General features: G+C 41.5%; 1 protein-coding gene across 7 annotated transcripts in view; it reads right to left on the reverse strand.

Annotated features, from left to right (window-relative positions):
- The window catches only part of LOC140201504 (ribosome-binding protein 1-like), a 151,875-nt gene that overhangs the window by 58,682 nt on the left and 79,585 nt on the right, over positions 1-13,608 (reverse strand). For all 7 annotated transcript variants that reach the window (XM_072265719.1, XM_072265717.1, XM_072265715.1 and 4 more), the window contains exon 6: positions 6,068-6,186. In XM_072265719.1, coding sequence (XP_072121820.1) covers positions 6,068-6,186 — 119 coding nt within the window. The remainder of the gene's footprint in view (positions 1-6,067; positions 6,187-13,608) is intronic.

The following is a 13,608-nucleotide window of genomic DNA, read 5'->3' on the forward strand; positions in this document are numbered from 1 at the left end:
AAAAAAACCCTATGGGATCATGGTTATCAATTTACACTGCGTTATCCTGCAACCTTGAAGATTTTTTTGCTTGGTGGAGAAAAAAGATTTTTTGATGACTACCAGAAAGCAGAGCAGTTTGTGCGAGATTCTCTGAATATTCACCAGATACAAGAACAAACCCAGGAGAGCGAGATAGATTGAAGATGAAGATTGGGTTAAAGAATGGACTTGTTGGATTTTTGAAGCTGGATGAATGTATAAATATATTATTAATTATACGAGGGGGGTAAGAAAGGTTAAAACTGGAGGAATATTAGTTGGGAATAGTAATACTAATTTTGTCTATATATATATATATAATGTTTTTTTTGTTGCGGCGGAGCTGGAAGAAGCACTGATCGATTGCTACGCTAGTCATGTGTGCAAGCGTGGCTTTTGCCATGACCCGTAAAATGGAGGGGGGTAGTGTTGTGTATCCTTTCATTCACAACATTTTGTTTTTTCTTTTTTTGTATTTTTTCTATCTTCTTGTTTCTTTCTGTCTGGAAGGTTGGGAGGGAGACACATAGCAACATGGTGAAGTTTAAAGAGATTCCCCAAGGAACTATGAGAGTTGAGAAGATAAATAATGTTTTAGATTGCAGTAACTTTGTTAAGAATAATGACTAATTTATTGAATTTTTTGAGTTTTAATGTTAACGGGCTTAATGGACCAGTGAAAAGAAAAAGAATCTTAACACATATTAAAAAAATGAAGATAGATTTAGCTTTTTTTTTTACAGGAAACGCACCTAACGGAAACAGAACATCAGAAACTAAAGAGAGATTGGGTGGGTAGTGTTGTTGCGGCTTCATTTAATTCAAAAGCGAGGGGAGTAGCAATTTTGATCAATAAAACATTACCAATTAGAATACAAAATGTAATAATTGATTCTGCGAAGAGATATGTGATTATACATTGTCAACTTTTTTCTGAACTATGGACTTTTATGAATATTTATGCACCAAACGAAAATGATGCAAAATTCATACAAGAAGCTTTTCTGAATTTGGCAGATGCGCATGAAAAAATATTAATTGGAGGAGACTTTAAATTTTGCTTAGACCCAGTCTTAGATAGATCAACCAAGGCTGTTATAAAATCGAAGGTAGTAAATTTACTTTATCATTGATGAAGGATTTAAAGCTGATTGATATATGGAGAAGAATCAATCCTAAAGAAAGAGACTACTCGTTTTACTCCCATAGACATAAAACTTTCTCAAGGATAGATTTGTTTCTATTATCAATGCATATTCAACACAGAGTGAAAAATATGGAATATAAAGCAAGAATATTATCAGATCATTCCCCTTTATTAATGACAATATATAATGGCTGATAAGGAAGAAGTGGCTTACAGATGGAGATTTAATTCAACATTATTAAAACGTCAAGATTTTTGTGATTTTATGAAAAAACAGATTCAATTTTTTTTGGATACAAATTTTCATTCAGTGGATGATAAATTTATATTATGGGATGCGATGAAGCATATCTTAGGGGCCAGATAATATGTTATACGTCTAAAATTAAGAAAGAATATATGGCAGAACTAGATCAATTGGAAAAAGAGATTAGAATAGAAAAAGAATCTCAAAGATATATGTCAGAAGAAAAACGAAAACAACTTGTTAATAAGAAGTTACAATATAATACGCTTCAGACATGTAGAACGGAAAAAGCAATTATAAGAACTAAACAAAGGTGTTATGAGTTAGGTGAGAGAGCACGTAAAATTCTTGCCTGGCAGTTGAAAACAGAACAAGCTTCCAAAACAATAAATGCAATTAGAACAAGGGCAAATAAAATATCTTATAAACCTCTTGAAATAAATGAAACCTTTAAAAATTTCTATTCTGAATTATATCAATCAGAATCCCAAAATGATGTTAATGAGATAGAAAGGTTTTTATCACAAGTTTCTCTTCCAAAATTGAATTTGGAAGAACAGAAGGGATTAGATATGCCTTTTACATTAAAAGAAGTTGAAGAAGCTTTAGGATCACTCCAAAGTAATAAATCTCCAGGAGAAGATGGTTTTCCACCTGAATTTTATAAAAAATTTAAAGATTTATTATTTCCTCTTTTTATGGAACTAATACGTCAAGCAGAAAAAATACATAAACTTCCAGAATCTTTTTCAACAGCGATTGTAATAGTATTGCCAAAAAAAGACAGAGATCCTATGAAACCAGCATCATACAGGCCTATTTCTTTATTGAATACGGATTATAAAATAATAGCAAAAATTTTATCGAATAGATTATCTAAATATTTACCAAAATTAATACATATGGATCAAACAGGATTTATTAAAAATAGACAATTGGCAGATAATGTAACCCGGCTACTCAGTATAATTCATTTGGCACAAAAAAGGGATGAGAAGAGTATAGTAGTAGCTTTGGATGCAGAAAAAGCATTTGATAGATTAAAATGGGATTTTTTATTTAAAGTACTAGAAAAATATGGGTTAGGAACATCTTTTATAAATTGGATTAAAACTTTAAATTCTAACCCTAAAGCTAAAGTAGTGACAAACTCTCAAATTTCAACACCATTCCAGTTAAAAAGGTCAACTAGACAAGGTTGTCCACTATCACCTGCTTTATTTGTATTGGCGATAGAGCCATTAGCAGAACTAATTAGAATTGATCCAGATATTATGGGTTTTAGAGTTAATCAGGAGGAATATAAAATTAATCTTTTTGCCGATGATGTTTTGATCTATTTAACAAACCCACAACATTCGTTACATAAATTATCTTCTAGATTGGATGAATATGGGAAGGTATCAGGTTACAAAATAAATTGGGATAAAAGTGAAATTTTACCTCTTACTAAAGGAGACTATAGTCAATGTCGATTAGTAACCCAATTTACATGGCTGGTAAATGGTATAAAGTATTTAGGTATAAGACTTGATAATGATGTAAAGAATTTATATAAATTTAATTATTTACCACTATTGAAAAAAATTCAAGAAGATCTTGACAAATGGATGATATTACCAATAACATTAGTAGGTAGAGTCAATGTTGTAAAAATGAATATATTTCCTAGATTACAGTATTTGTTTCAAACATTACTAATACAATTGCCACAGAAATTTTTTCAAGAGTTAAATAAATGTGTGAGAAAATTTCTTTGGAAAGGTAAAATGTCAAGAATATCATTGGAAAAATTGACATGTAAATTTGGGTTAGGAGGGTTACAACTTCCAAACTTTAAAAACTATTATAAAGCAAATCAACTTAGATTTATTGCATCTTTCTTCGATGATCGAAAACCAGCATGGATTAAAATAGAACTAGACAAGATAGGAGAAAATAGACCTGAAGATTTTATATATAAATGGGAATCTAAATTGATACAGGAAAAGAAAGAATCTCCTATATTAACACATTTGATTGATCTATGGAATAAAATAAATGTTGATAATGAAACACAGAAATCTCTATTAGCAAGGAGACCTTGTTCCAAAACAGACTTATTCCTTTTACAGTGGACAATCAACTTTTATATAATTGGTACCAAAAAGGGATTAAATTTATAGGAGATTGTTTTGAACGAGGTATATTGATGTCATTTGAACAATTAAAGGATAAATATAAAATATCTAATAATACTTTCTTTTGTTACTTTCAATTAAGGGCTTACTTAAAAGGTACGCTGGGTCAAACAATGTTTTTGCCAAAACCTAATGAAATTGAAATTTTAATACAAAAAGGGAAAATTAAAAAATTTATTTCTTGTATGTATAATTTGATTCAAGAACAGACAATTAAACAAGGAACCCATAAGTCAAAGCAAAAATGGGAAACAGATTTGAATATTAATATTGATGAAACAAATTGGTCAAGACTTTGTCTTGACAGTATGACAAATACAATAAATGTTCGACTTAGATTAGTACAATATAATTTTTTACACCAATTATATATTACACCACAAAAAATAAATAGATTAAATTCAAATCTATCTGATAAATGTTTTCGGTGTAATCAAGAAATTGGTACTTTTTTACATTCTACTTGGTCTTGTTTTAAAATTCAACCCTTTGGATAAATTTAAGAATCTTATTGGAACAAATTACTGGAACTCAACTTCCACATAACCCTGTATTATTTCTATTAGGTGATATTGAAGGGATAAAACCGAAACTTAAATTGAATAAATATCAGAAAGAATTTATAAAAATTGCATTGGCAGTAGCTAAGAAGACTATAGCAGTTACTTGGAAATCTGATTCGTATTTAAGTATGAATCGTTGGAATAATGAAATGGCTAGTTCTATCCCACTCGAAAAAATTACTTATAATTTAAGAGATAAATATGTAACATTTCTGAACATTTGGCGCCCTTATTTACAAAAGATAGGATGGCATATTTAAGTGCTCCGATAAAGACTTTGGTCACTTGGGGAAAGTAACGAATAATTATACCAAATTTATTTTGAATCCCATGGAGCATGTGGAAACCTTCCAACACCCAGGCGGCTCTTTTCTTTCTTTCTTTCTTTTTTCTTTCTTTCCTTTTAGGTAGGACTATATATGGGGGGGGGGGAGGGTTAAGGGGAGGGGGGAGGGTAGATTCTATTTTTTCATGTATTCCTTTTGAAAATTCAATTAAAATTATATTACAAAAAAAAAGGATGGGAACCCCTGCTCTAAGCCTTTCATATCCACGTACCTGTCTAAGTCTCTTTTAAATACAGTTAAACCTTGCTTGGACTGGGCAGGTCACGTTGTCTACAGCAGACAATCATTCTCCTACCAACTCACACCAACAGAACATGGTTCTCAGCATCCTCCCTCACTCTGACACACTGGCCGCATGTCACACTGCACAGGTATGATTACACACTCAATCTGCCAACATGCAGAGACCTTGTTTCACACACACACACACACACACACACACACACACACGCACGCCACGTGTGGGGGAATGGAATGCTCACACACAACATGCAGCTCAGTCACCCTCACACATAGGCGAGGGAGGGTGGCAGCCCTTGTGACTACAGCCATAGGCAGGGGCAAGTGGAAAGTGCACCTTAACCAGGTCAAGAATTGAGAGAAGCTATTTGCCTACTCAACATATCGACCCAAGAAAGCAAGAAACAGGAACTGACATTTTATATTTCTTTACCACAGGAGACCATTCGGTCCAACGACTCTATGCTGGTTCACTGATCAATCACGTTCCCCACCAATTTTCCCCCGGCACATATTCTCCCCAAATTCCCCACGACTGCCCATGGATTTTGCCACTCACCCACACGACTGGGACAATTAACCCATCACCTCAGTTCTCCCGTGTCTAATTGTCCATTTTCCAGGTGTGCAAAGTGTTCATTTATTGCCCATTGTTGAGAGATGGTTTCTCTATACTTCACCAGGCAGGGGCAGTACACTGGGGGATGTGGGATGGACAGTATTCCCACTCCCCAAACACAAGTAGACCAGGATAGGTACAGCAATCACTCCTCTCCAAGGAAGAGCTCTTAAACCTAGCAGCATTGAACTCGTCTACATCCTGCCACCCGCAGTCTGACCCATGCTCCCCTCATCAGTCTGTCCCTCTCCACGTTTATTGCCCCAGTCTGGCCCCATCCCAATTTACTGCCGAGTCCTTTCCTCGCACTGCCTGGTCTTCCCCCTCAGTGTGCGCTCACTCCCACCCCAGCTTAACCCCTCCCTCCTGTTCACCCGACTTACCCCCTCAGAGAGTGTCCCCTCACCCACTTCAGTGCGTTCTCACTCTCATCTTATTTAGTCATGGTTTACCAACCCTGCCAATCAGTCCCCACAGTTTAACCCTCAGTTTGCTCTCCTCCCCCTGGTTTAACCCTTAGACTGCCCCAGCCCTCCCTGCTTCTTGGTAACGCCACTCACTGGAACCACTCCATGACTTCAGCTGCCAACCTCGATGTTGGACTGTCCAACCCAGTACCTCAGCAGCTACCCCCAGAGAGCAGCAGTGGCCGGGGGGGGGGGGGGGGGGGGAACGCAGTGGAGGTCTGCGGCTCTGTCCTTACTTGCTCTCGGTCTGGCTGGTGGCCTGATTGAGGGCATCCCTCAGGATAGAGTTCTCCTGCTGCAGTCGAGCTATCTGCGCAGTGGGCCCGTTGTCCAGCTGCTCCTGGAGCCCCCGGATCTGGAAGGGAAACATCTCATTCAGAGCTAGCAAAACAAAACAAAAGAAGGTTTCAATACGGAAACAACGCCACATCCATCCGAGACGGCTTGAGGAGGATTTACCCCAGATATAGAGCAAACATTTGGTCTGTAGGACCCATACAGGTGCATACTCCTTTGCACAGGCTGTGACAACCACACTGGCTCCCCGATTAACTAACAATGCCTCAGATTTAAGGTGCTCACCTTCCTTTGCAAAGCCAGAATCAGGTTTAATATCACTGGCAGAGGTCATGAAATTGGTTGTTTTGCGGCAGCAGTAGAGTGCAATAAAGAATTAGAATTCCTATCAAGTACAATAAGCATGTATATCTTTAACATTAAATGAGTGCAAACAGAGAGGAAAAATAGTGAGGTGATGAGGGATGCCCACCTTTCTCAGGCATCACCTTTTGAATGCTGGGGAAGCTGGTGCCCATGATGGAGCTGGCTGAGTTTACAACTTTCTGCAGCTTTTTCTGTTCCTGTGCAGTGGCCCCTCCACACCAGTTAGAATGCTGTCCACGGTACACTTGTAGAAACCTGTGACCGTCTTTGGTGACAGACCAACTCTCCTCAAAGTCCTAATGAAATACTGCTGCTGTTGAGCCTTCTTCGTAATTGCATCAATTTGGTGGGTCCTCCCTGTCACTGCGACCTCCTCCAGCCTCCCAACTCGCCGTGCATGCTGCACCTCTCCACTGCACGTCTTGGCACATCCTCTGGTTACAGTCAGTCCACCACCAGTGGTTGCCTGGGATGCTCTGCTTTGCCTAAACCTCTAACTCCCGGCACCTTCATCCTCCTTCAAAATACTGCTTGAAATCTACCTCATTCCCAAAGGATCAGTCGCCGACCCTGTGTGTGCCTGGTGTCAAAGCAACATTTCAAAGCTCAAACACGAGGAATTCTGCAGATGCTGGAAATTCAAGCAACACACATCAAAGTTGCTGGTGGACGCAGCAGGCCAGGCAGCATCTCCGAAAGGTCTCGGCCCGAAACGCCGACTGTACCTCTTCCTAAAGATGCTGCCTGGCCTGCTGCGTTCACCAGCAACTTTGATCTGTGTTGCTTGTTACTTCAAAGCTCAAAAGTCCAAAGTAAATTTATTATCTAAGTATGTATATGTTACCATATACTACCCTGAGATTCATTTTCTTGCAGGTATTCATGGTGGGTACAAAGAAATTCAGTAGAATCAATGGAAACTACACGAAAGTCATTGAGGCAGGATACCATGTTCTTCTTGGGCACTGGTATGATTGAAGCCTGCTTGGAGCAGGTGGGCACCTCAGATTGCCGAAGTGAGAGGTTAAAGATGTCAGTAAACAGGCAGCCAGTAGATTTGCACAGGCCTTCAGTACTCAGTCAGGTATGCCATCTGGGCCAATTGCTTTCCGTGGGTTCACCATCCTGAAGGACGCACTCACATTGGCCTCAGAGACTGAAACAAGATGGTCGTCGGGGGCTGTGGGAATTCATGAAGGTGCCTCCGTGTTCTGTCAGTCAAAGCGAATATAAAAGGCATTGAACTCATGTGGGAGAGAAACCTTGTTGTCACATACAAGACGATAAGATATAGGAACAGAATTAGGCCATTTGGCCCATTGAGTCTGCTCCACCATTTCATTATGGCTGATTCAATTTTCCTCTCAGCTCCAATCGCCTCTCAGTATCTCTTCATGTCCTGACCAATCAAGAATCTATCAACCTCTGCCTTAAATATACACAAGTACTTGGCCTCCCCCCTGGCAAAGAATTCCATAGATTCACCACTCCTTGGCTAAAGAAATTCCTCCTCATCTCTGTTCTAAAAGGACGCCTCTCTATTCTCAGGCTGTGTCCTCTGGTCTTAGATTCTCCCACCATAGGAAACATCCTCTCCATACCCACTCTATAAAGGCCTTTCACCATTCGACAGGTTTCAATGAGGTCACTCCTCATTCTTCTGAATTTAGTGAATACAGGTCCAGAGCCATCAAACACTGTTCATATGACAAGCCGTTCAATCTTGGAATCATTTTCGTGACCTTCCTTTGAACTCTCTCCAGTTTCAACACATCCTTTCTACGATAAGGGGCCCAAAACTGCTCACAATACTCCAAGTGAGGCCTCACCAGTGCCTGATAAAGTTTCAACATTACATCCTTGATTTTATATTCTAGTCCTCTTGAAATGAATGTCAACATTGCATTTGCCTTCCTCACCACGGACTCAACCTGCAAATTGATCTTTAGGGAATCCTGCACAAGGACTCCCAAGTCCCTCCATTTAGAAAACAGCCTACACTTCTATTTCTTCTACCAAAATGCATGACCATACACTTCCTGGAACGGTATTCCATCTGCCACTTCTTTGCCAGTTCTCCTAATCTGTCCAAGTCCTTCTGCAACCTCTCTACTTCCTCAAAACTGCCTGGCCCTCTACCCATCTTCATATTGTCTGCAAACTTTGCAACAAAGCCAACAATTCCATCAACCAAATCATTGACATAAAATGTAAAAAGAATTGGTCCCAAAACAGGCCCCTGTGGAACACCACTAGTCACCGGCAGCCAACCAAGAAAGGCCTCCTTTATTCCCACTCCTTGCCTCCTGCCAATCAGCCACTGCTTTATCCATGCTAGAATCTTTCCTGTAAACCCATGGGCTTGTAGCTTGTTTAGCAGCCTCATGTGTGGCACCTTGTCAAATGCCTTCTGAAAATCCAAACACAACATCAACCGATTCTCCTTTGTCTGTCTACATGTTGCTTGGTTTTGCTTTGTAGGACGTGATAGCATTCAAGCCCTTGCCACAGCTGTCAAGCATCCAGCAGCATTTCACTTTAAGGCTGTTCTTCACACAAGATGAAATTGTGCTGTGCTGATTAAACTTGCAAGAGAGCCAATTAATCTGCAATGAAGCAATTTTCTCTGGGTGCCTTGAGGTCTGTTAGGGAACTCGACATTTTGGTCTCATTCTCCCCTGCGCTCTTCCTTTGGTATAAAACTCTGCAAATGACTAAAGCAATAATGTACTGCGTGAAAGTCAGCCTCAGCAGTCTGAGAAACAATGTGTTTTACTTACTATCAGACTACTATATCTCTATTCCTCTTTGGGAGCGGCATGGTAGTGTAGTGGTTGGTGTAATGCTACTACAATCAGAGATCACTGATCAGGATTCAATTCCTGTTCCAGCCTGTAAGGAATTTATACGTCCTCCTCGTGACCGCATGGGCTTCCTCCGGGTGTTCCAGTTTTGTCTCACATTCCAAAAACCTACGGGTTAGGTTAGTGAGTTGTGGGCACGCTACGTTGGTGCCAGAAGCGTGGCGACACTTGCGGGATATCTATCACAATCATCGCTGATTCCATTTGGAACAAAAGGCAGATTTCACTGCATGTTTTGATGTAAATGTGACAAATAAAGCTAACCTTTAGGACAGCCAGCCCTCACTCACCAGTATCCTTTGAAATCATACTACTCAGAGGGCTGATACTCAGTCTTCAATATTTGTGCTGTGTGAAATGTGCATGCTCAAACGTGTCCCATGATGTGTGGAGCTTTGACATGAAGGTCAAGGTCACAGCTTTTTAGCCTCAAGACCATTCCTGGCTGTTGCTAACTTCTGCCATATCTCTGTGGCATCAGGGAGGTTTACTGGTTTATTAATGTCACATGCTCCAGGGGTCAATGACTTGCATACCACACACACAAACACACGTTACTAGGAATTCCGAACACGAGAAGACTTCATCTACTCCCCCGTCAGCCCACAGGAGCCAGCAGAACGGACACTTGACCTGCACATTTCCCGGAAGTACAGCTATTCATCAATACCACTCAGGCTGCTCACAGTGCTCCTGCCTGTAGCCCTGCAGGTTTGCTGTGGTCCCCTTGCACAAGGACAACTGCTCCCCTGAAAGCCAAGTACCCAGGTCATGCAGCACAGAAGCGAGCTGTTTGGCCTGAGTCCATGACAACCTTCAACCATCCACTTACACAATCTGTATATCCCAAGATTCTTGCATTCACCTCTACACTAGGTGCCAATTAACTTACTAATATGTACATATTCTTGACCTAACAGCATTTTGCTTTCTCTCGGTAGCTATGGCTTTTTCTGTTGCTGGTTCTTATTTTTTAATATAAGCAGATATATATTGTTTTTTGAAATGTTTGCTTGTTCACTGCTTACCATAGCCAAATCAATGTCTTGCTTTAGTCAAAGTTAAGAACCTGGTTTCAGTTTGAACTAAACCAGTTTCAATTTCGATCAGGTTATGATCACTCTTCCCCAGAGAGTCCTTGATCAGCAGATGAAGAATTTACCCTTGCTTATCGTAAAGTCACTACAGCACAGAAACAGGCTCTTCAGCTCCCAACCACATACCTATGCAAATTTCTCTTAAACGCTGAAATTGAACCCGCATCCACCACTTCTTCTGGCTGCTCCTTCCACACTCTCACCACCCTCTGAGTGAATATGTTCCTCGTAAACATTTCACCCTTAACCTCTAGTTCTAGTCTCATCCAACCCCAGTGGAAAAAAGCCTGCTCAAATTTACTCTATCTATATACCTCATAATTTTGTATACAACTATCAAATCTCCCCACTCAAGATTTAAAATACTTTACAACACACACAAAATGCTGGAGGAATGCAACAGGTCGGGCAGCATCTTTGGAAATGAATCAACAGTCAAAGTTTTCAGACTGAGACCCTTCATCAGAACTGGAAGATGCCAGAATGAACAGGTGGGAGGGCGGGAAGGAAGTCCAGCTGGAAGGTGATAGGTTGAAGCCAGGTGGGTGGGAAAGGTAAAGGGCTGGGGAAGAAGGAATCTGACAGGAGAAAAGAGTGGACCATAGGAGACAGGGAAGGAGGAGAATCACCAGGGGGAAGGTGATAGGCAGAAAATGTGAAGAGGCGAGAAGCTAGAGTGGGAAATAGAAGAGGGAAAGGAGAGAGGAAAACAAAAGTAGAGAAAGAATTACAAAAAGGAGAAATCAAAGTCCATGCCATCAGGTCGGAGGCTACCTAGAAGGAATATGAGGGTGTTGCTCCTCCACCCTCGGAGTGGCAGAAAAAAAAAAGAGGTTATGGACTGATATGTCGGAGCAGGAACGAGGATAGAAATTAAAATGGTGGGCCACTGGGAAATTCCAATTCTGGCGGCTGGAGCAGAGGTGCTCAACAAAGCAAGAGTTATGTCGTGTCTCACCAAGACAGAGCAGGCTGTGTCGGGAGCACCGGATACAATTAGATGACCCCAAAAGATTCGCAGGTGAAGTGTTGCCTCACCTGGAAAGGGCTGTTTGGGACCCTAAATGGAGGTGAGGGAGGAGGCAAATGGGCAAGTATAGTATTTATCTTGCTTGCAAGGATATGTTCCAGGAGGGAGATAAATGGGAAGGGACAAAGAAATCAAGGAGAGGACAATCCCAGTGGAAAATGAAGAGTAGTGGGGTGGGAAGTTGTGCTTAGTGGTAGGATCCCTTTGGAGATGGCGGAAGTTGCAGAGGATGATGTGTTGGATGTGGAGGTTCATATGAGTGGAAGGTGAGGACAAGAGGAAGTCTATCCCTGTTGAGGCGGCAGGAAGATGGGGTGAGCACAGATGTCTGGAAAGTGGAGGAGATGCAGGCAAGGGCAGCATCAATGGTGGAGAAAGGAATCCCGGTGAAAGAGGAGACCTCTGATGCCGAGGTAAGGAAACCCTCATCCTAGGAACAGATGTGGCAGAGACAAAGGAGCCAAGAAAAGGGAATAGCATTTACAGGAAACAAAGTGGGAAGAGGTACAGTCAGGATAGTCATGGGAATTGGCAGATTTATAAAAGATGTTGGTAGACTTGTTCCCACTCTTGTTTCTCAACGTACCGATCCGGAAAACTACAAACAGAGAATGCCTTAACGGAATCAACACTTTCAGCATAAACACAGCATTGTCTGAGAAAGCTCAACAACACTGATTGATGAACCTATTTGGTGTTACAGACTGCTTCAAAGTGGCAGCCAAGTAACTTCCAGCCTGCCACAGAAACACAAGTTGCTGATATCAAGTGCTCCTTACACCTTAGCGGTCAGCTAGGAAAAGCCATGCTCTTTGGCAAGATGTCCTCGTGGGGGCTTGTCTTGCAGTCACGTCTTACCCTTTGGAACAGAAAGCCCAGCCACAAGTTTGTCTCGTCCCACCAGAGTTCTCCCTCAAGGTCGGCTAAGCACACAGTAGCGGTGGAAATCACGAAGGAGGCTCTGCTGGCTCTAGCTGTGGCCCAGCTGAAAGGGATCATGAGGGAGGCAAGAACCCATGGTGTGGGAAGTAGGATGGGAGGGGAAAAGTAAAGGGATTAACAATAGGGGCAATAATAGAGGAAGGAGAGAAGTACAAAAAATATTAATCAGACTATTAGTATTTAGACGAGGAGGGGTGGGGATGAACTTAAACATCTATTATTTTTTCCCTGCAATCTCCAGGATTTATCGCTCCATGTCACACATTGTCCCACACCAAGAGAATGACCAGAGACAGAAGATGGGATCTCTCTGAACTCTTCTAAGCTGTTCTCCAGAACTGTGACTTTAACCAGCTCATATGGTTGGGCGGCGGGGGGTCATTGTCAGATCTACCCTGCCTTTTACCCTGACATTGGGGGGGGGGGGGGGGGGAGTTAAGTCAAAACCCATATGAAACACATTAGTTAACCAAGGTTAGTGAAAGAAATGGAACTCAGATGGGGGATAAGGTAGATCAAGCAGGGCTAGAGGGTTGAACAGCCTTGTTCCTCATTCCCCTCGATCTCTCTCAAAGCAAATCTTCTCACCAGTGACCTGCATCACCTCCAGTGGAAGACAATGGAGTGGAACTGTCCAGAAGGACAGCCAACCAGGCAGCAATGGCTCTTCAAAACCTAGGAACATGCAGAGTGCGACACCAATCATGGAGTTCGAATAATCAAAGTCTTGGGGGGCTTGAACAGCACTCTGCCCAATGAATAGAAGGCAGAGTTCTCCAAGATCAGTGCCCAACACCTGGGCTCCATCGTATGAGCCGACAGATCAGGTTACTCCAGTGAAACAAATGTGAACACACAAATTTTGCATTTAAATTCTGCCCACCCAGGTATACCTCTGAACGGAAGTGCCTCGTACAGCAGGGTGACGCTTGCAGTGTGAGCACGTCCTGGGCATGAATGCTTCCTTTATAATTCATTCCTCCCCGCTGCGTATTTGTGGCTCCCTTTGAGCTCTACTGTTGGTGCGAAGGGAGGATGGGCGATTCTGTACGGCCTCCGATGGGAGGCTAACAATTCTGAACGCTTGCCTAACCGGGGCAGCACTGGGAAAATTCCACACCATACTCACCAATATGGATTGGAAGAAGTTTTTGTCCTCTTTATATGCGCAGGCCTGTGGC

The sequence above is a fragment of the Mobula birostris genome, chromosome 8 (genome assembly GCF_030028105.1).
Source record: "Mobula birostris isolate sMobBir1 chromosome 8, sMobBir1.hap1, whole genome shotgun sequence".
Classification (NCBI taxonomy): Eukaryota; Metazoa; Chordata; class Chondrichthyes; order Myliobatiformes; family Myliobatidae; genus Mobula; species Mobula birostris.